The sequence below is a fragment of the Somniosus microcephalus genome, chromosome 22 (assembly GCF_052327205.1).
Source record: "Somniosus microcephalus isolate GS21.2 chromosome 22, FLI_Smic_1.0, whole genome shotgun sequence".
In the NCBI taxonomy this organism is placed as follows: Eukaryota; Metazoa; Chordata; class Chondrichthyes; order Squaliformes; family Somniosidae; genus Somniosus; species Somniosus microcephalus.
Window position 1 is genome coordinate 35,287,895 of NC_141008.1, and position 22,294 is coordinate 35,310,188.

At 38.9% G+C, this 22,294-nt stretch overlaps 1 protein-coding gene across 1 annotated transcript in view; it reads right to left on the bottom strand.

The window, feature by feature from the left end:
- nipsnap2 (nipsnap homolog 2) overlaps window positions 1–22,294 on the bottom strand; it is a 35,278-nt gene that overhangs the window by 2,079 nt on the left and 10,905 nt on the right. The window contains exons 5-9 of the mRNA XM_085964460.1: window positions 21,515–21,585; window positions 17,498–17,638; window positions 13,966–13,997; window positions 6,895–6,989; window positions 1,359–1,442 (exon numbers count right to left, since the gene is read on the bottom strand). Coding sequence (XP_085820586.1) covers window positions 1,359–1,442; window positions 6,895–6,989; window positions 13,966–13,997; window positions 17,498–17,638; window positions 21,515–21,585 — 423 coding nt within the window. The remainder of the gene's footprint in view (window positions 1–1,358; window positions 1,443–6,894; window positions 6,990–13,965; window positions 13,998–17,497; window positions 17,639–21,514; window positions 21,586–22,294) is intronic.

The following is a 22,294-nucleotide window of genomic DNA, read 5'->3' on the forward strand; positions in this document are numbered from 1 at the left end:
CTATCCCCATATCCCTTGATTCCCTTAATATTCAAAAATCTATCAAATTCTGTCTTGAATATACTCAACAACAGAGCCTCCATAGCCCTCTAGGGTAGATAATTCCAAAGATTCACCACCCTCAGTGAAGACATTTCTCCTCATCTCAGTCCTAAATGGTCAAGCCCTTATTCTGAGACTGTGACCCCTGGTTCTAGACTCCCCAGCCAGGGGAATCATCCTCCCTGCATCTACCCTGTCAAGCCCTGTAAGAATTTTGTATTTTTCAATGAGATCACCTCTCATTCTTCTAAACTCTAGAGAATATAGGCCTAGTCTACTCAATCTGTCCTCATAGGACAATTCCCCCATCCCAGGAACTAGTCTGGTGAACCTTCGTTGCACTCCCTCTATGGCAAGTATATCCTTCCTTAGGTAAGGAGACCAAAATTGTACACAATACTCCAGGTGTGGTCCCACCAGGGCCCTATATAATTGCAGTAAGACGTCTTTACTCTTATACTCAAATCCTCTTGTAATAAAGGTCAACATACCATTTGCTTTCCTAATTGGTTGCTGTACCTGCATGTTAACTTTCAGTGATTCGTGTACAACGACACCCAGGTCCCTCTGAACACCAACATTTCCCAATCTCTCACCATTTAAAAAATACTCTGCTTTTCTATTTTTCCTACCAAAGTGGATAACTTCACATTTCTCTACATTATATTCCATCTGCCATGTTCTTGCCCACTCACTTAGCCTGTCTATATCTCCTTGAAGCCTCCTTGCATCCTCCTCACAGCTTACATTCCCACCCAGCTTTGTATCATCAGCAAACTTGGATATATTATATCTGGTCCCCTCATCCAAATCATTGATGTAGATTGCGAATAGCTGAGGCCCAAGCACTGGTCTTTGCGGTACCCCACTAGTTACAGCCTGCCAACCAGAAAATGACCCGTTTATTCCTACTCCTTCTTTCCCGTCGTTATATAAAAATAATTAATGTCAGATTTAAAAGGAATTCTGCTGCAGACTCTGACTGGCAGCCACGATGGGCATTTGCCACTCAGAAACTTATTCATTTCTCAGAAGAATCTGTAGGGGGAAAAAAAGTTGCTGGTACATGGGTCTGCAGAAGAGATGATGAAGGGAGAAAGCATTCAGAATATGGAAGACATCCTAGGAACACTGCCTGATTTTCCTCTTCCTAACACAGGGTGCTTAAGTCAACTGTAGCACCCATATTACAGTCCTGGCTTAGATCAGCACAGTGTGGGGACTGATGGTAGGGTCTTTTTTGGCCTATACAGCTCTTCTAGTCACTGGTTTAGCTTTAAAGAGTTTGCACAACACAAATTATGTAATGAAAATACCTGTGTAATATACACATTCATCCCAGCCAGGCTTCTGCCATGCTGAATTTCGTGTTTCATCTCTTGACTGCAAGTCCTTGTAAGCTTTAAAAAAAGTAAAATCGTTGAAATAAACAGTTACATTTGTAACTCTTACCTATTTGTAACTTTCATCTGTTTGATATAAATTAGAAACCATTTGAAGTTTCTACAAATATAAGATTTTACAATCCAGAATAATATTTAGTAATGATACCACTTTATAATATAAGTTGTCATTGTCAATCATATTTTGCCATCATTTGAGCTTAATATTTCTAAAATAATCCACATAGTAAGTTATGTGCATTTACAATTTCAGCTGCTACCAGATGCCCACAATATAAATGAGATACATCACTGGATACTGATCTATCGTGCTTAATGATTTGTCTGTATGCAAGCCAAATTACCCTAGCTAGACACTTGTCACCACCTGTCCAGTAACTTGTATACCTTCTCGTAGGTATGAAATAAAAAGTAACCCTTCATTATAATGGATTTCTATGTTTTAGAACATAGAAATGGAAATTTCAGTTGTCATTTCTTTTCCCCCAAATTAATAACATTGCTCGCCCATTTTTTTGCTTGTGTCCTCCATTTGAGAGGACACTGGCTTCTTGCTAGTTCTATGGGTGCAGGTTGACCGCTAGTTCCTTACACAAGTGGCCATTTTTCTAAGTGAAGCTACACAATGAGTGTTGACAATCTATTCAATCTGCGTGGGAGGGTTTGCAACCAAGTTCATTCCTGTCTTTACCCGGCATCAGGCACACGCATACAGCAAGGACGGGCTGTTGTATAATCATCAGTAGTAATTCAAGTTGATTTTTCTCTCCTTAAATCAAGAATACTGCGGCAAACTGCAATAGCACGACTATTCACCTGGCTGAGATCAACTAGGTCAGCACAGATCTGTGATTTTCATATGGCTCAGTTTCTTAATGCATTAACCATCATTCTTCCCCTCTTTATAATTTTCGGATCTGCACAGGCAGCAGTCCTGCTCCCAGTCTCTTCTGCCGTGGCTCATGCTAGGTGGGCAATATGTCAGCAATGAGTTGCTGATTTGCCATTCTTGTCACACATTGTCCGGGGCTTCTTCTCGGCTCCTCTCGACTGCTGAATGCTCAAGAGCAGAACCACCATTACAGGCTAGAATTCTACTTAATTGTTTGCTCAAAATACAGTAAGTTAGAATTTTTTTTCCTGGACTTCTTAAAATTTAAGTGTTATAGCACAGAAACAAGCCATTCAACCTACCATGTTTGCACCAGTGTTTTCACGAGTACCCAGTTTGATCCCACTCTCCTTCCCACTCCTCACATCCTTGAATATTCCTCTTTTTCAAGCAACTATCTAATTTCTTTTTGAAAGTACTTATGCACTCTGGTTCAATAATGGTTTGTGCCAGAGGATTACATATTCTAACCACCCTCTGTGTAAAGAATTTTTATCTGACCTTTCCGTTAATTATTTTTGTGATTATCTTTGATATGTGCTCTCTCACCATCATCTTGCTGACTAATGGAAACAATCCATCAATATTTACTACATTATAACTCTTCATAATCTTGAAGATGTTTCTCGGGTCACCGTTCAACCTTCTTGGTTCCAATGAAAATGCCCCCAATAACTAAGTAACCCTTCGTTCCTGGTAACATTCTTATGAATCTAAGTTACATTTTCTGTTATTTTAAAAAAATCCTTCCTACAACGGGGTGCCTAAAACTAGGCACAATACTCCACTGCAGCCTAATTAAGGTCTTGTACAAGTTCAACATTACTTATTTGCTTTTGTATTACATGTCTCAAGATACAAAACCAAGGATACTGTTTGCACTGCCATTTTAAATGACCTGTGTATCTGCACACCAAGGTCCCTCTACTCCATTAAAATCGTGCCATTCAAGATGTTCCTTTATTTTAGTTCCAAAATGAATTACTTCGCATTTGTCCACATTGAACTGCACCTGCCCATCCCATTAGCCTATCTAACTCCTTGTGCGGTCTTTCGTAGTCCTCGTCACAATTTTCCAATAGCCCAATTAAATATCAGCAAATTTTGACATGGTTCTTTCAATTCCCAAGTCCAAGTTATTTACATATATAGTAAATTACAACTCCAATTCCCCTGTGGAAATCCACTCACCACATCTTTCCAATCTCAGTAACTTAACCTCATTCTTGTTTTCTATTCTCCAATCATTCCTTCATTTCCATGCACTACTGGCCCGGATTTTGCGGTAGGTGAGGCTAACAGCGCTCACTGTTATTATGGAGTAAATCATGCAGCAACTTCAAGCGTCTGCACAGTTAAATGCAGAAATCAGAAAGTTGCTGTCCAATTTGCCCTGCTCCTCCACAAGCTGCACTACACCAGTACCTTGCTGAGAGATTCAGCATTCAAACACATGAATGGTGTGAAGATGTGGTACTTACCCACTAGATACCCACTAAACACGCCAGAAAATTAGGGCTCATCCATGCAAGTGAATTTTTAATGGCGTGATATGTCTTAATTACTACCAAACAACCTCTCCGGCACTGAAAGTTACTTTTACAAATGTGGGGTCTCGTTTCTTCAGAGTTTAATCATTGTTGAGAGATTAAAAAATTTTTTTTTTTCTTTTATCTCCCTCTTAATCCCATCTTTCTTTCCTGTTATTTATTTCACTTTCTGTACATGATTTTACATTGAATTAAATATTCTAACTTATACTTTCTGGTTTAGACTCAATGTGCCTCATTAAGGATTCTGCAACCTGATTGGTTCATACACGTCCCAGATCCCCTGTAGAGGGTGCTGCACATATCCGCAAAATACCACGCAAAAGCCCACAAAATGTTTGTGAGCAGCTGTAAGCGTAATGAACGGCGAGTGCCGTTCGTTCACCGTTGACCACAAAATCCGGGCCATTGATATCTTTGCCATATGTCTCTTATGTGATACTTCATCAAATGACATTTTTTAAAATCCACATACACCACATCCACTGCATTTCTTTTATCTAACTGCTCTTAAATCTTCAAGGAATTTTATAAGGCTGGCTCCTATTAAATTATGTCCTTTCAAGTGCTTAGTAATTTCAACCCTTAATATAGACTGTTAGTTTAGTTTACCAACAACTGGCCTATAATTTCCTAGCGATCTTCCCTGCACCCTTTTTTGAAGAGCAGTCACATTTTCCACCCTCCATTCCTCTGGCAAAATGTTACTTTCCACAGATTTTAGAAAATTATAGTCAGATCCTCTACTATTTCTTCCTTAAAGCAGTAGACCCCTGTGATATGTCTACTTAAAGTTTGAGTAACTTCTTTAGTCCCATTTCTCTTTGAATAATAACCTCCATTAACAGTTCTACACCCATCTATGGTGGTCCTATATGAATATTCACTTCCTCTGTGAAAACCAAGGCAAAGAATTTACTTACTATCTCCGCCATTCCCTACGAGTCTGCCTTCTTCATTGCTTAGCACCTCAACCTCGACTATCCTCTTACTGCTGATGTGCCTATAGAAAGCTTCATTAACCATGAGAAAAATTAAGTATTTCTGTCTAGCTGTAGCTTGGAACTGATTTATTTCATTCAGTTACAACAGAATTGAAAACCAGCTGCATTCAGAGTTCATGTGGCAGCCAAATTCAGTATAAATGCTTTATTCGATTTGTCAGCTCATTTTGAATGTAGGGGGCAGTTAGTTGAATCGATGAAGCCTTATCAATAGTTTTCTGTGGTATTTAATGGGGGGGATAAAGAGAGTGACAGACAGAGAGACTTATGTACTAAAGAAATGATAAAAGAGTTACAGGAATACAACAGACTTTGAGTGGAAGGTCAAACAGACAATGTGAGATAGCACCACCTGCTTCTGAACTAAGAGACTCATCAACAGCTGTTCTGATAAGTAAAAGTCAAGTTAATTTTGGCTATGTGACTACTGAGAATAATTTCACTACAAATAATTTGATATTAAATTTGAAGGAGGCAGGCAGGCATTAAAAGAGGAAAAGTACAAATGCTGGAAATCTAAAATAAAAACAGAAACTGCTGGAAGAAACACAATAGACTGTCAGACAGGTTATGCCATTTCAGGTGTGTACCCATCAGCAGAACTAAATACAGATATTAGTAAAGTTGGAAAGAGAGAGAGAGAGAGAGAAAGGGGGAAGCCATCCAAGGAGAGACAGATTTAGTTGGGTTGGGGCTGGACAAAAGAGAAAAAGATAGAATCTAGATAAGAGGAAATTAATTCAGTGGGACAGGAACAAGCTGAAACAAGCAGGGCAGCCCTATTTGTGCATCTAGGGAAGAGGTAGTAATGTGCTGTATGGGGTTGGGATCAATTGGAGGAAGATGTCAAGAAGAGATGCAATCAGAACAGTCTGAAAAATGGTGGCTTGGTATTCAGTAGTAGGATTGAGATAGTAGTCACAAGAAAGTTGGCACACAGTCCCGGCCAGGTAAAAGGACCTTCCACCATATAACAGCACCTTCTTTGTCAGCAGTACTGATGAGGATATCAGAGTTGGAGTGGGGGCTAGTGATTGACAGATCATTGACCCCATCTGCAGTGTGCAGCAGTGGTAAATAAGGCTAAGAGGATCATGAGTTATATTGTGCATGGAATAGAACATAAATCACAGGACATGATACGGAGACTATACAGGACATTGGTTCATCTCCATTGGTCTCAGTTCTGTTCACCATATTACAGAAAGATCAAGGCGTTGCAGCTCAGAAGAGGGACAGTGAATGAACAGATCAGCCATAACTATTTAACAGAGACATGGTGAATATTTATAATGGACTATGTAGGGAAGTGATCAAGGCTGATAACATCAGTAATCTTAAAGAATCTGATGTGCATTTGGCATGAAAATCACAGGCAATGCATTGTATATTCTGTATTTGAAACCTGGGACTGTCAGATGGACCATACTGGCCTTTTCTGATCCTGTACATTCTTATGATGTATCTAGCTACTATTCTAAAGATATTATAGCAACTATTCTGTTTGGTACAGTTCTTGACCAAAGTGAATAGCATGCACATTATGAAGTAAGTGTCCATTTAGTGTCCATTTTTTGAAGTCCCTTATCTGAAGTACATCCTCTTAGGGAAATTTCATAATTTCACAGAGGTGTGGATTACATTTACTTTTTTGTAAGCAGCCAATGGTCAGTAAATTTGTATTATAGTAGCAACTGACTCCCACAACTCATTTCTATGACATTATTGCAGTGTAATATTGCTGTAATCAATCTTTAATGGTACATGTATGAAACAAACCCTTTTTCAGTTTTACAAAAGCAAAATACTGCAGATGCTGGAAATCTGAAATAAAAACAGAAAATGCTGGAAATACTCAGGTCAGGCAGCATCTGTGGAGAGAGAAATAGTTAACACTTCAGTAAAACTGACTATATTCAACATCCAATTAGGACTAAGCATAACTAGCCAGACAAAGTGCAAAGAAATATGAAAGTAGTCATTGACTGATGGAACTTATTTACCCCATAGGTGATGCACCATATACAGCTCGCCAATCTGAGAGAAGAAGCCACCAACTGCTTCATTGTTCTCTTGTCGATATCGAATAGCACGAGCCCTGTGAAAAATTAAATGAATGAAAACTAAATAAAATTCAAAATATGGATAATTCACTGATATCAAGCAATTATGGTACTAGAACTTAGTGATTCTTTCTTTATTGTTAAAATTTTGTTGAAAATGACCTCTGAAAGTTGAAGTTTGATTCATAAAATAAAGATTAATATCTTAAATAGTTTCCCCAAAATTCAAATGGGAAGTGGAAACTGATTACATGAAATTTCAAGTTATTCAACATGCAGTTTTCATAATCCAGTTTAGTTTTGCACAAATTAAAGTTCAAATTTGATTCCTTTATACTAATAATAACACTTTACACAAACACTTACAGTATTTTAAATTCTGAATGGAGACTGGGTCAAAAATGCAATGACCTTTCACCCAACCAAAATCCTCAAACATAAAAGCAGCTGAAACATTAAATGTTTACAGTTAAAACAGGATTTTCAACTTTGAAGCATACATCTGCACACATCCATGTACACCAAATTAAATGGGCTCAAATATTTAGGGTTTATTCAGAAGAGGGGAATTCAGGCATCATGGTCAACTGGAATAACATTGAAGTAGATTACATTTATAGTTATGTCAGTATTTTTTTTTAAAGGGTAAAGTAGTCCTACTTCTAGTTAATTAAATGATATATTGGTATCCAATCCAGATGGCTCTTAAAATGTCCATTTTAGACTTTTACACAAAGCAAATAAAAGAGGTGCAGTTGTATAGTGTTTATAGTACTGTGGACTAGCAACATAGAATGACACCGCACAGAAGGAGGCTATTCGGCCCACTGTGCCCGTGCCGGTTCTTTGGTAGAGCTAGCCAACTAGTCCCACTCCCATGCTCTTTCCCCATAGCCCTGTAAATGTTTTCCCTTTTGAAAGTTACTATAGAATCTGCTCCCACCACCCTTTCAGGCAGCGTATTCCAGATCACAACAACTTGCTGAGTTAAAAAAATTATTCCTCATGTCACCTCTGGTTCTTTTGCCAATCACTTTAAATCTGTGTCCTTTGGTTATCGACCATTCTGCCACTGGAAACAGTTTCTCTTTATTTACTCTATCAAATCCATTCATGATTTTCAATACCTCTATCAAACCTCTCCTTAAACTTCTCTGGTCGAAGGAGAACAACCCCAGCTTCTCCAGTCTCTCAACATAACTGAAGTCCCTTCATCACAGAAACCCCACAATGCAGATAGAAGCCATTTCGGCCCATCGAGCCTGCACCCCACCCGATCCCCGTAACCCCGACACCAACACATATCCCACCCTATCCCCGTAACGCCACGTATTTAATCCCCCTAACACTAAGGGTCAATTTATCATAGCCAATCAACCTAACCCGCACATCTTTGGACTGTGGGAGGAAACCGGAGCACCCGGAGGAAACCCACGCAAACACGGGGCACCTTGGTACCATTCTAATAAATCTCTTCTGCACCCTCCCCAAAGCCTTGACATCCTTCCTAAAGTGTGGTGCCCAGAATTGAATACTCTAGCTAAGACCTAACTAGAGTTTTATAAAGGTTTACTTGCTTGCTTTTGCACTCTATGCCTCTATTAATAAAGCCAAGGATCCCATAAACTTTTTTTTAATAAAACAGCCTCTCAACTTGTCCTGCCACCTTCTTAGATTTGTGTACATACACCCCCAGGTCTCTCTATTCCTGCACCCCCTTTAAAATTATATAATTTAGTTTATATTGACTCTCCTCCAGTCTGAAAAATAACTGTTCACCACTACTCTCTACTTTCTGTCCCTTAGCCAATTTTGTATCTACACTGCCACTGTCCCTTTAATCCCATTGGTTTCAATTTTGCTAACAAGTCTATTATGTGATACACTGTCAAACGCCTTTTGAAAGTCCATATACACATCATCACACTATCCTCATCAACCCTCTTGATTACTTCATCAAGGAACTAGATCAAGTTAGTCAAACATGATTTACCTTTAACAAATCCGTGCTTTCATTTATTAGCCCATACTTTTCCAAATGCCAATTAATTTTGTCCCAGATTTTTGTCTCAGTTTCCCCACCACCAACATTAGGTTGATTGGCCTGCAATTTATCTCTCTTCCCCCTTTTTTAAAGAAAAACCATGGGTGTAACATTTGCAATCCTCCAGTCCTCTGGCACCACCCCCAGCCACAGTCTGATCGCCCTCCTGCCATCTGGGAGACGCTACAGATGCATTTGCACCCGTACGACCAGATTTGGGAACAGCTTCTTTCCCAGGGCTGTCATCCTACTGAACTCCACAAATAAACTCTAAAGCCTGCACATCTGCCAATGCACTTTATTATGGTTATGTTTATGTTAATGTATTACAAGCCAAATGTATGTTGAATGTTTAAATGTCTTAATCTAAATGAACACTCTCGGGAGCCGCAAGCCTACATTTCGTTGTACTGCACTTGTGCACTAACAATGACAATAAAGTTGATTATGATTATGATAGCTAAGGAGGATATTGTTGGAGGTGCCCGACAGGTAGATATATACAAGATCCCATGGCACATTTTCGAAGTCAAGCAGGGTCTGATGGTGTCTTACCAACATTACCAAAACAGATTAACTGGTCATCACCTCAATGCTGTTTGTGGGACCTTGCCATGAGCAAACTGGCTGCCCAGTTTGCCTACATAACAGTGACTAAACTGAAAAAGCAATTCATTGACTGTGAAACATTTTGGGATGTTCCGAGAACATGAAGGCCGCTATATAAATGCAAGTTTTCTTTTAAAATTATTTGAGTTGTAATTTAAGAAACAATCCGAGTGCATCTGTGCTGCTGCTAAAAACTGTACATAAATCAAGATGAGCAAATTCCTGTTGGAGGCAATTTCTCAACAATTTTAGGTGTTATTTTCTCAACATAAATGTGCATACAATAGAAAATTCCTGCTCATGATTATCTAAAATATCTGAACAGGAAATACTGCCTTACCTAGTTTCAAAAGAGAACTTACAATGTCAATACATAGGCCCGTAATTTCCAATAGAAGGCTTTCTGTGTGCGGATGCCGCCTATCAGAAAAAAATCTACGCTCTTACCTGAGGGCTCCCGAGGTCCAGACACTTCCGCTCCTGGGCCTCTCCACAGTCGAAAAGCGCAGGGCCCACGTATCCCAGGGGCACATGTGGTTCGTAAGCGTCCCTGGGATCACGTGGGACAGGCGAGCCAATGAAAGAAGGGAATCCCTCTTCATACTTTTGACAGATAGACCTGTCAAAAGTATGAATGGGGATTACTGAAAAAAGACACTAAAACATTAAATAATTTTTTTTTAAAACATCATGTTTTTAAAATGAGTTAAAATTACATTAAGTTAAATATTTTAAACAAAAATTAAATTTTTTGAAAAAAAATTAAGTTTTTTTACTGGGCTAAAAATAAACTTACCTTTTTTAAAAGTATTTTTAAATTTTACTTTTTTAAACTCTTATGCTAGTAAAAGCAGGCCTTACGCCTGCTTTTAACAGGCATAAGATTTTTAAGTGTTTTCAACGGGCGGAGGTTCTGCAGAGGCCCTTCTCCAGGGCAGGCGTGCGATCTGTCAAGAGGATTCTTGACAGATCGGAAATGCCGGTTTTCAGCGCATACCTGAAACCAGCATTTCTGATGTCCCTACGGGTGTGTACACCGCTCGTACACCCGTAGGCATCGGAAAATACGGGCCATAGTCAATTCCCCTTGAGAATAAAAATTGAAAGTCAAGAACTATTCAACGTATCACTTCCATTTACCCTGTTAAAGTTCAACTGTGTATTAAATACTTATAGTTTTCCTTAGATTATATAAACTGCTTTTGTATAACAGTTTTTTTTTTAGAAAAGTGAACATTCTTGTCAAATGAATAGCTTTGCAGCAAGCAACACTGTTCACTTTACAGAGGTGGACTGTGCATGTACAATGAAGTTCTCCATTAAATGTATTTATTTTAATAGAATTCCTCCATAAACACATAACTCAGATTAGGATCTACAGGAGCAGCATAATTTTTTAAAAGAATTCAGGGTATAACATGCACTGTGATCTTGGTGAATTACATAGCGTTTAAGTGATGAATTTTTCAGAATTTAAATTCATTTTCTTTTATCCTGTATCTGCAAAGATATTCTGTTATACATTTAGAATTAATTATTCCAATAGCCGAACATTTAGAATAACTATTCTAAAGAGGCATTAGAGAAATGTATAGAACCAAAGCACATTTTTGTAGTAGAAATATTCCTCAATTAACATGGTTATTGATTTTACAATTTCACTACAATTAAAACACATTTAATTTAATTTATATATAAAAGCATTGTGATTTTCCTTTGAATTAAATTCTGTTAGTCTCATAGCTAATACCTCACAAACATAATGCTTCAGTGAGGGCATTGCCAAGAAACGACTGAATGGAGCATCTGTGCTAACATTCTCACTAAAACCCATTGGCCCAGAATTTGATGGAGCTTGCCCCATTAGCTACTTTTTCCCTCACCCTTTGGCTTGAAATTTTTTGCACCCCAAATTGCTTGAAGTGCAAGCTGCTAATGTCAATGGGCATCTGAGACCTTGGTGAACGGTGGGACCAATAGATTATCTCCTTAACCAATTAAATTTATGGATAAACAAAGAAGGAAATAGGGTGAACTAAAGTCAAATTAGGTACAGAAAGAGAAATAAAGAGACAGAAAGAAAGATTGGATTAAGGAGGGAAAAAAGAGGGAGAAAGGAAAAGTTAAGATTTTTTCATTGAAATTTTACATTTTAAAAATCTCTAAGAACAATTTACTACTTGCAGGAATGAGACTCCACAGTTTCAATTGTTCCCTTTCTGGGCCAGAGAGGTTGTTTGGCATTGCAGGAACATAAATCTCTTCATTAAAGGGGTCCTTAGGTTATTAAATACCAGTCCTAATTTTCTGCGGTGAGTTAAATTTGTATTTACTACGCAAAATGCAGCAATTTCTTGAGATTCACAGGGGAGGTCGATGGCAAGCTGTCGTTTTCGCAAGATTAATGGCAGTGCAAATCGTCCAGCAATTTGAGGCAATTCACAACTCATGGCGCATCTCTTCCTTGCCACAAATTGCTAGATGATTTACACACTAGTAACGATGAGCGCATTAAACTCACCAGTACCTTCCCAGCAAATTCTGGGCCATTATCTCTGCACTCTCACAAAAGTGAAAATGGAGCAAACTGCCACACTTAACTTCACTGTATAATGTATTAAAGAAATAGATACATGGGAATGATTCTGAAGTGGTAATCTCTTCTTGGGGTCAGATAACAATTAAAAATTACCTTATAATCACTCCTGGATATCTATTAGGTTCTTTATACTCCTTTTTAAGTTAATTTCAAACAAAATACTCCTGCTGCCATGTCAATTTCAACATAGATAGCACAGCAATCAGCTGCTTGGTGTTTCTGCCAATAACAGCCGATTGGATTCTAGAGTCTACCTGTGCCATGTTTCTGGCTCACTATGGCATTTGTTAATCAACAGCTTGCACTTCTATAATGCCTTTAACTAGTAAAAATCCCAAAGTGCTTCACAAAGGAGAAACAAACAGCAAGCAATAATAGAAAATTAGAGCAGTGACAAAAGGTACAGTTCATAGAATCTTACAGCACAGAAGTAAACCACTCAGTCTATCGAACATGTGCCGGACCTTTGAAAGAGCCTTCCATTTAGTTCCACTCCCCCGCTCTTTCCCCATAGCCCTGCAAATGTTTCCTTTTCAAGTATATATCCAATTCCCTTTCAAAAGTTACTAGTGAATCCAAGGATTTCCAGTAGGGGTAGGGATTGAAGCAAGGGCAGAGTCAGGTAATATTGCAGAGGTGGAAGTCAGCAGCCTTGGTGATGGATAGGATATGGAGTTTGAAACTCATCCCAAGATCAAACACGGTTGGTTCTTTAAAAAAAAAAAAAAAAAAAAAATTCATTAATTCACGGGATGTGGGCTTCGCTGACAAGGCCAGCATTTATTGCCCTTGAGAAGGTGGTGATGAGGAAGAGGCAGGGAAGGCAAGGCAATAGAGTCAGAGGCCAGGGTACAGAGTTTTTGACAGTAGTTAAACAGGATAACTTGGCATGATTAAAGAATTCTGGCTCATCTATGACTTTACATCAAATAGGCCGCAGATAGTCAGCAGCCAGATATAGCAGGTGGCCGTGGAGTCACTGGTGGTGACAGAAGTACAGCTGCTTGTCGTCAGCATATATGTGGAAGTTGACCACATAACTATAGATAATGTCGCTGACAGGCAAGATATAAACCAGGAAAAGGGAGGAGCCAAGGATGGAGCTTCAAGGTGATCCTGAGTTCACCATGCTGGGGTGGCAGGAGAAGCTACTGTTAGAAATGTGGTAGCTACTTTGGGAGAAATATGAGTGGAACCAAGAGAGGGCAACCCCATAGCAGTGAACAATCGAGAGGTTTTGGAGCAGGAATAGAGTGGTTGTGATGAATAAGGAGGGATGAGCATTCCACAGCTACACACACAAGGTCTTATTGGTAACTTTTACCAGGGTGGCCTTTATGGTGTGGACAGGGCAGAAACCAGACTGAAGAGTTTCAATCAGGCAGTGGTGGGAAAGGTGAGCACAGAACTGGATGATAAGAACAGATTCATAAACCTGAGAGACAAATGTGAGGATAGACATTGGGCGGCAGGTGGAGAGTTAGCAGGAGTCGAGGATAGGCTTTTTCAGTAAGGAATGGTGACAGTTTTGAATGTCGGGAACCGTGCATATGTAAAGGGACTAGTTAACAATGTCAGCTATTCTAAAGAAAGCAGGAAACAGTAGGATAGGATATCCAACAGGGACTGCAGATATCAAAGGATCAATAGCATCATACTTCCAATTAATCACTGGCAAATAACCTTGCAATGCAAATGTCACATTGTACTTACAGTACAAGGAGGGTAAATTGTACAGGAGCATTAGTATGCCACTCACCAGTTATTACCCCATTCAATCATTGTTCCTGGCTGGAAAAATGATACCAATATTAAACAACAATCATATCACAACAGAATTTACAAATATTATGCAACAGGATCTCAGTATTTCAGTGATAGGATCGTTTTTTTAGACATTAAATGTGTCACAATTTGTTCTGAGGTGGAGACTGCTTATTCACTTATGTAAATTAAAGAATTTTTGTTGAAACATGATTTGCCCCATTGAGATATAGCTTTTACTTTTCCCAATTTTTCTCATATTTCTTCCCCTTTAAGTTCATTTAGTCTACGCATCCTCGCTCTGTACTTATAACACAAAGATCCTTGGCGTTATAGCGCTGAAGCGCATTGGGCACAAGTGACCTGGACAATTGGGCGCAGAGGCTGGTGGCCCACTGTTGTGTGTCCGTTGCATAGAATGGGATAACATAGTAGGGAAGTACATGTGCATTCAGTACCCAAAGAACATTATTACCGACTCCCAGATTGACAAGTTTGCATGTCACATAAGAATTCTGACAAGTATCTCTACTTGTAACATTAACCTATCTTCTCTCGCGCTCCAGATGCTGACAGACCTGCCATGTATTCCCAGCATTTTCTGCTTTTATTTCAAATTTCCAGCATTTGCATTTTTCCCTCTATTTATCTCTAATAAATCAACTTTCTTATCCTTACAATCAGAAGGTAAATAAAGCAGCTCATAAAATAAACTGTAACTTCTCATTCATTTGATTTTTTTTCCCCATTGCCATTTCCTTCAAGGTCAGGTCTCTGCCACAGCTGTCCTGCTGAACTTGCTGTAAAACATTACAATCAATGACATAGCCAAATACAAGATAATTTTATATTCCTCTTAAAATGTGTTGACCTTGAAACCAGTTATAGAAAATTCCTCTCCTGCCTAAATTCTAATCTTGCATGACTGTACATGTACTACTTGGTACAGTTGAAGATAATACTTATTTAGAGATTAACAATTCAGCACTGAGAGCAGTATATTTGGCAAGCATGGAAAATGCATGCATCAACTTGTCCAGGTGCTGTTTCAATGAAAACTCAACACACCCAATCTTGCTCTGTTTTTTAAAAACAAATCTCAGCCTCGATTCATGTTGTGCAAAGATTACTGTATGAATGCAAAAGTCATACCAAATTCCTTCGTCTGCTATTTAATCAGATGCATCGACCACAAAATTCTGTAACTAATTTCAAAGTCAAAGCATTTGGAAAAGAATATAAAAAAGTATTGTACTTGAATATGTAGATGATGCCAAAATTGTCAGCTACTTTGCAGGAGTAAGTGGACAACAAAATGCAACAGTTGCCTTGGGGAAAGGTGAAACAAACCAGGAGGAACAATCCGTTACCAAGCTGGCTTTGAAAGGAAATGTGGGAAATGATGGGTCTTGGATGTCCAAACTACATATATCCCTCAAGCCCTGGCAACTGGCCCTTAAAATCAGGCAACTCAGTCTTATTTGTGTTTATTTCTTATCTCCAGGTTTGCATCATTTGAATTTCATGGAACTGGAGGTTTAGAAAGAGCTGTTTTTAAACTGTTGCCTCAATGTATCAGAACACCAAAATCTTCAACTTGAGATGTATTAAAATTAACAGGAACATGAATTTAAACTTTATGGGACCCCAAGGCTCCATGGTGTGCAGCCCATGAAATAAAATTTAGGACACCCCAGATTAGAATCATAGAATGTTACAGTACAGGAACAGACCATTTGGTCCCTCAAGTTTTTCTCCACATCAGCCAGCTAATCTAATCGCACTCTCCTGCTTACTTCCCACACCATTTATTATTTACTTTTTTTCCAATTATCCAATTCCATTTTAGAAGAATGTATGGACTCTGCTTCAACAATGGTCTGTGGTAGAGAATTCCACATTCTCTCACCCTCCATCTAAAGAAACCTTTTCTAATCTTCCCTTAAATTCTTTCCGTAATAGCTTAAATTTGTGCCTTCTTGTCACCACCTTGCCAATCAGTGGAAACAATCTATTATTTACATCATAATCTTGAAGAGCTCTAGCAGATCCCCCCATACCAGGTTAACATCAGTGGTGCTGATAAGGATTTTCTTTTACCTTCCAGTTATATGGGTAAGAAAGTTAATTTATTGGAGTTAAAGGAAATTTCAAAGCCCTACAATCTTCTGTGACATGTTGCAGAGCCTCTCTCCTCCCCCCCCCCCACCCCATCGATGATAAAAGGCACACTTTATTACTTTTTACTCTTCAATTTTTCAGTTGATGTTCCAACTGTTTTTTGGTGAGTGGAAAATTAACTTAAAACTGCCATTATACCGTGCCTAACAGTTTAAATAACATTTTTAATTTTGAAAGATTTTTGCAAAGATGAATTTTTTTTTTTTTTTGAGGTAATGTGGTATTAAGTGTGACCGCTAGGTTCCGTTAACACAAAACTTAATGGTTCAGTCGTAGAGGAAACTGTTTATGATCACCTTAAATATGGTCAATTCACATGTCACTATAAAATTTGACAAGTACAGTGTACTAAGACTTTAAATACTCAATGCAGTAAAGAGTCATATAGACAAGGACACAAGTTCAATCCCAGGTTTGTCCCCTTTCCATTCCTGATCGTTCCTCATACCCAATATCAGTCTTTGTCTCTGTACTGCATCTCTCTTTGTCCTGATCTGTCTCTTGTGTACGCCTCTGTATCTCTTCTGCCCATATGCCTGCCCCTGATCTGATGGCCCTACGTCTAGCCCTCTGATCTTGTTCCTCTCTTATTTAATCTTACAGCACAGAAGGCAGCCATTCAGCCCATCATGCCTTTGCTGGCTCTTTGATCAAGCTATTCAATTAGTCCAACACCCCCGCCCATATGCCTGCCCCAAATATGGTGGTCCTACGTCTAGCCTTCTCTTCCTGTTCCCCTCTCATTGAATCTTACAGCAGAGGAGGCCGCCATTCGGCCCATCGTGCCTGTGCCAGCTCTTTGATCGAGCTATTCAATTAGTCCAACTCCCCCACTCTTTCCCCATGGTCGTGTAAATTTTTCCTTTTCAAGTGTATGTAGATAATTAAATTTTATAGTTAGATATGAGCATGTATCAGCAGCCAGCTCCAGGAAGCAGAGCAGAAGTGGGCTTGTGCCCAAGCATGAGGAAAGGAACAGAATTAAGTGCTAGCTTGAAGCAGAGTGGAGGAGGACCCAGGGAGTGGAGCACAGGTGACACTAAAAGTCTACCTAACTTACCATAAGTGGTAGGTTTTGCTTTGTTAGTCATTTAATGGTTGCAATTAGGAAATTATTATTCTATTCTCAAATTAGGTCCAAGCCCAAAATACAGGTGTATTTCAGTGTGGGTTTATCCACCATCACATCTCAAATGAATTTGAGTCTATACATACCCTGTAAAAACCAACTAATGCAGACAGAGCATCTTGCAATACCAGCCAATTATAATTTAAATAACTGGGGTTCTATTACAAGAAGTTATATGACAAAAATATTTTAAATGTAGAAAGCATATGTTCCTTACCCTGAGCTGGTAGGATCGGAGTTCATAAATATTAGGTCCTGGCCTAGGTACTGGCTCATTCCAGAAACTGAACTCCAAAAGCAGTTGGTTTTTTCGAGACAACAGCATTTTTCCCCTCTCCTTCCTAAACTCCATGAACTCCTGTAAAACAAAAAGGTAGAAATTTCACTAGCAGAAATGTCAAATTTTCATACTTGGCTAATAATGTAATCACTGTCAAGCAAGATTTCCTGCTATTAATATGATGCATAATACAACAGAATCCCATTGCACCCACCCTACTTTTCTACAGTAACACCAGCTGCTCTAATGTACAGAAACAAAAGACATTGCTAACAATGCCATAAGCAGCCTTAGAAAAAGTCACCGCCAATACTCAGGAATTTCCATTCATTAAACAGCTATTGCCAAATCTGACATCTTACAATACTAAAGGATTATAGTGTAAACTAATTTAATGGATATACTGCACCCAGTGCCTTCATTACCTAGATTATCATTTAATGTTTGATTTTAATCTACATTAACAAATGAATTAATTTCATCGAGTTACTAGTTTCTGAAGATATTCAGTTATGTACTTTCTAATAGTAAACAACAAAATCAAATTCTGAGGGTATGAAATCAGTCAGCTTTCTCCCCAGACCACAGTGCAAATGCAACAAGGGGGGGGGGGGGTAACTTGTGCCCAGACTACTGCCTATGCCAGTGTTTTCCAATAGGAGATTCAGGCCAGTAACCTGGCCGCTGGTTTTCCCCACCAATTTGTTCCTTCCTCCTAGGTGCCCGACCTCCACTTCACATCCTCACAGCAGTGCAACAGAAATTGGGAACTCAGTCAAGTAGCTGGGGAGAGAATCTTTTTTAAAAAATAGGAACCCACATGGTTTTATAACATCACATATTGTTGCTCCAACAAGTTCCTAAGTGAGCAATCATTTATCCAATTTTAAGAACTTAGTGACTAAATGTTATTAGGGTGAATTCATTTCAGTAAATGACAAAATAAAAGTTTTTTTTTTTTTAAATGAGGCATCTTTACTGTGTATACTATATATAGGAAAAATCAGCTCATTGGTATTCAACCAGGCTGCTTAGGATGCAAGCCAAACTATGCTTGTACAACCCTCAGATCTCTACTCTCCTCCAATTCTGGTCTCTTGCTCATCCCGGATTTTAATGACTCCACCACTGGCAGACGTGCCTTCAGCTGCCTAGGCTCTAAGCTCTGGAATTCCCTCCTTAAACCTCTCTGCCTTTCTACTAACATTCCCTCTAAGCTGCGCGGCTGCACAGCTCTCTGCCGGTCTCCCGCAGCCCGGGATTGGCCTTTTCATTGTTAAGTTTCACGCATGCGAAAAAATTAGGGGGAAACACCGCTTTCTAACTATCTTTCCTCCTTTAAGACGCTCCCTAAAACCACCTACTTTTATCTGTTCGAATATCTCATGTGGCTCGTGTCAAATTTTGTTTAATAACGCTCCTGTAAAATGCCTTCGGATGTTTTACTAAGTTAAAGTCGCTATATAAATGCAAGTTGTTGAAAATAGTTTTCTAGGGTAGAAAACTGTTTTTAAACTGTAATTTGTTGTCACATTTTTTAATCCTACATCACTATTGACTTGTCTACTTTAATTACCAACCCCCCCAAGGCTTCTTACATTAATAGACTACCAATTCTACACTAATGATTTCTGAGAACGCAATCAATTGAATTATTGCCAGGCATATATTAGCACACAATTATATTACTAATGATGTCTAGCCATAGTTGCTGGGGTAAGATCATCTCTTTGAAATTGAAAGCTAATAAATGCTGATACAGGCTACTGTATTGTTCAGTCCCTCATGTTAACACACAGTGAAATCCTTACAGGGAACCTCTTTAACATCAATAAGTATTCACACAATTAAAACAAATAACCTGCATTCATTTTGGGCGTAGCACATTAGAGACAATTCCACGTTTTATAATAAATTTCCTATTTCCATTCATTTGAAGAACTAAGAGTATCAAAATCCTGTCATTTCACAGCAGACACTGAAGAAACGAGTACAAAAATCAAACCTAGTAGCTGTAATAATTCAACAATTAAATATTTAAATTGATAATCAAAAGAGCACCCTAATATTAAAAGGAGAATCAAAATGACTTTAAAAAAAAAAAAAGTTGATCAAACCTTTCTGATAAGAAATCAACTGGAATGATAGCGAGCTTATAACATGCCCATGATTCTACCATATGCTGCCTGGGAAGTGATCTCAGGCAATTGTGGGATCTGCAGTCTGCTTTTTATGCCTATCTGCTAAATAGCAATCTTTCCAGGATACCATTGACATTCTCTACTACAGCAATTAAATAAACACTGCTCCTATATATGTAGAATTATTACAACTCAAAAACTGTACTTTTGTTTCTGGAAAAAATCTGCTCCTTGAAAAGGCTGATCCTTACTGTAAGGACATGACATTTATACCAATAACATCCAGTCTCAGCTCAAAATTAAATGGTGGAACGCACTGCATTCAAGGCTCGTTATTTCAAATGCATCTCAGAAGCAAACACTTAAAATTTATGTTTTTAAACATATAGGTAGTTTGCAATTTTGCCCCATTCGCCACAAAGTTGGCTAATTTGAAATAATCCATTTTCAGCAACCGCAACTAATAACTAGGTATTGCAGAATTTGAAAATCATTTATTATTGCTTTGAGCATTGTTATTTTGAAAAATTCAAATAGTTACTGCCTGGATCATGCACAACCTATACAGAAATTGATGAATTTAGAGAGGTTGGAGTACTAATGGACCACATTTGTGAGGGTGAAACAGCCCATTCACAACCATGCCTATTTATCCCTGAGATGAGCTTCCGACCACATATCCGCTCCATCACCAAGACCACCGACTTTGACCTCCATAACATTGCCCGTCTCCACCCCTGCCTCATCTCATCTAATGTTGAAACCCTCATCCATGCCTTGGTTACCTCTAGACATGACTAGTCCAATGCTCTCCTGGCCCGCCTCTCACCTTACATCCTCCATAAACTTGAACGCATCCAAAAAACTGCTCCCCAGATACTAACTCGCACCAAGTCCTGTTCACCCATCAACCTTGTGCTTGCTGACCTACACTGGTTCCCAGTCCAGCAACGCCTCCATTTTAAAATTCTTATCCTGGTTTTCACATCCCTCCATGGCCTCACCCCAACCTATCTCTGTAACCTCCTCCAGCCCTACCACCCTCCAAGATCTCTGTGCTCTTCCAATTCTGGCCTCTTGCGCGTACCCGATTTTCATCGCTCCACAATTGGCAACCTTGCCTTCAGCTGCCTAGGCCCTAAGCTCTGGAATTCTCTCCCTAAACCTCTGCCTCTCTCCTGCTTTAAGATGCTCCTTAGAACCTACCTCTTTGACCAAACTTTTGGTCACCTGTCCTGATATTTCCTTATGTAGCTCGGTGTCAAATTTTGTCTGATAACATTCCTTGAAATACCTTGGGACGTTTTACTACTTTAAAGGCGTTATATAAATGCAAGTTATTGTTGTTGAGAGCTAAAATATGTGCCCACACCTGAAGTTCTCAATATTGAAATTATATACTGTCTAAAATGGTGATGGAGGAAGAAACATATTGGGCAAGTTGACTTAAGCCAACTCTTGTACATTTGAGCTGCTATCTATAGAAGCCTGGATAATCTGTTCTGGTCTGGGTACAGTATGCAGTGCAAGAAACCTCAGGCAGAAAATAAATAAAACAAAAGTATTATTTCAGATATATTTCCTTCTAGAATTTTACATTTCGATTTTCAGTTCCTTTAAAACAGGAAGAGCCATGTGTGTAAACATTGTTACATAAAAACAAAGCTAGAATCTAAAAGCTTTCATTCCAACTCTCACTTGTCTACCCTAGTAAATATACTGGTAATGTAAATACATATTATGTAAGTGTTACTATAAACAGAAGGTCTTCCATCACTTTGTTAAAACTAAAATACTCCCTTTAAACTGTTACCTTATTTTGTCTGAGCTTACTCATCACCTCGGTAAGCGTGGGGTAACCTCCACTATACTTCCAGAGGTGGACTGAAAAAGACAGAAATAGGATAATAGAATAGCAAGTCTTCTCTATTTCATGTTGGAGTCACTGTGTGCTATCTCTATGTCCTAGTTTTGGGCTAGATGAAAATACTAGGTGGACACTGAATATACTTTTTTAGATACTGCACACAGTTTTCATTTTTGGCGAGTAGCACAACTGACAGTTATAACTAATTACCATCTGTACCAGTACCATGCTCAAGAGTCTGAGGTGAAGTCACTTATCAAGTTTTTAAAGTTAAGATAGTTGATTATATATGTAGAGGAAACTTTCTGGTATCCGGCACTGGCGGGACCGAGCTGGTGCCGTACCATCAAAACTGCCGTAGAAACCAGCGTTAATGTTAAAACATACGGAGCTTTTGAGCTCCGTGTGAATCAACAAACCCTGTTGCTCAGCAACAGCTTCAAAACAGTCGGCCGCAGCTTAAAAGCATCTCTGCAGCTAAGCAACAGCTTCAGCTAGACCTTGCAGAGCCTGACTGGAAAAAAAAAGCAACGAGAAGTAAAAAAAACTTATAGGAAACGGCTCCTGAATTTTGCTGGTAGATAGAGCTTTCCGGACATTTAACCTCTGGTTAAACAAAAGTTTCTTGTATGTATACCAATGTTCCCTTTAATTTTTTTGGGGTGTGCGACCCCTTTAAGGGGCTGCGTGGCCCATTCAAATTTCTGTGCATGTGAAGCAGGCAAG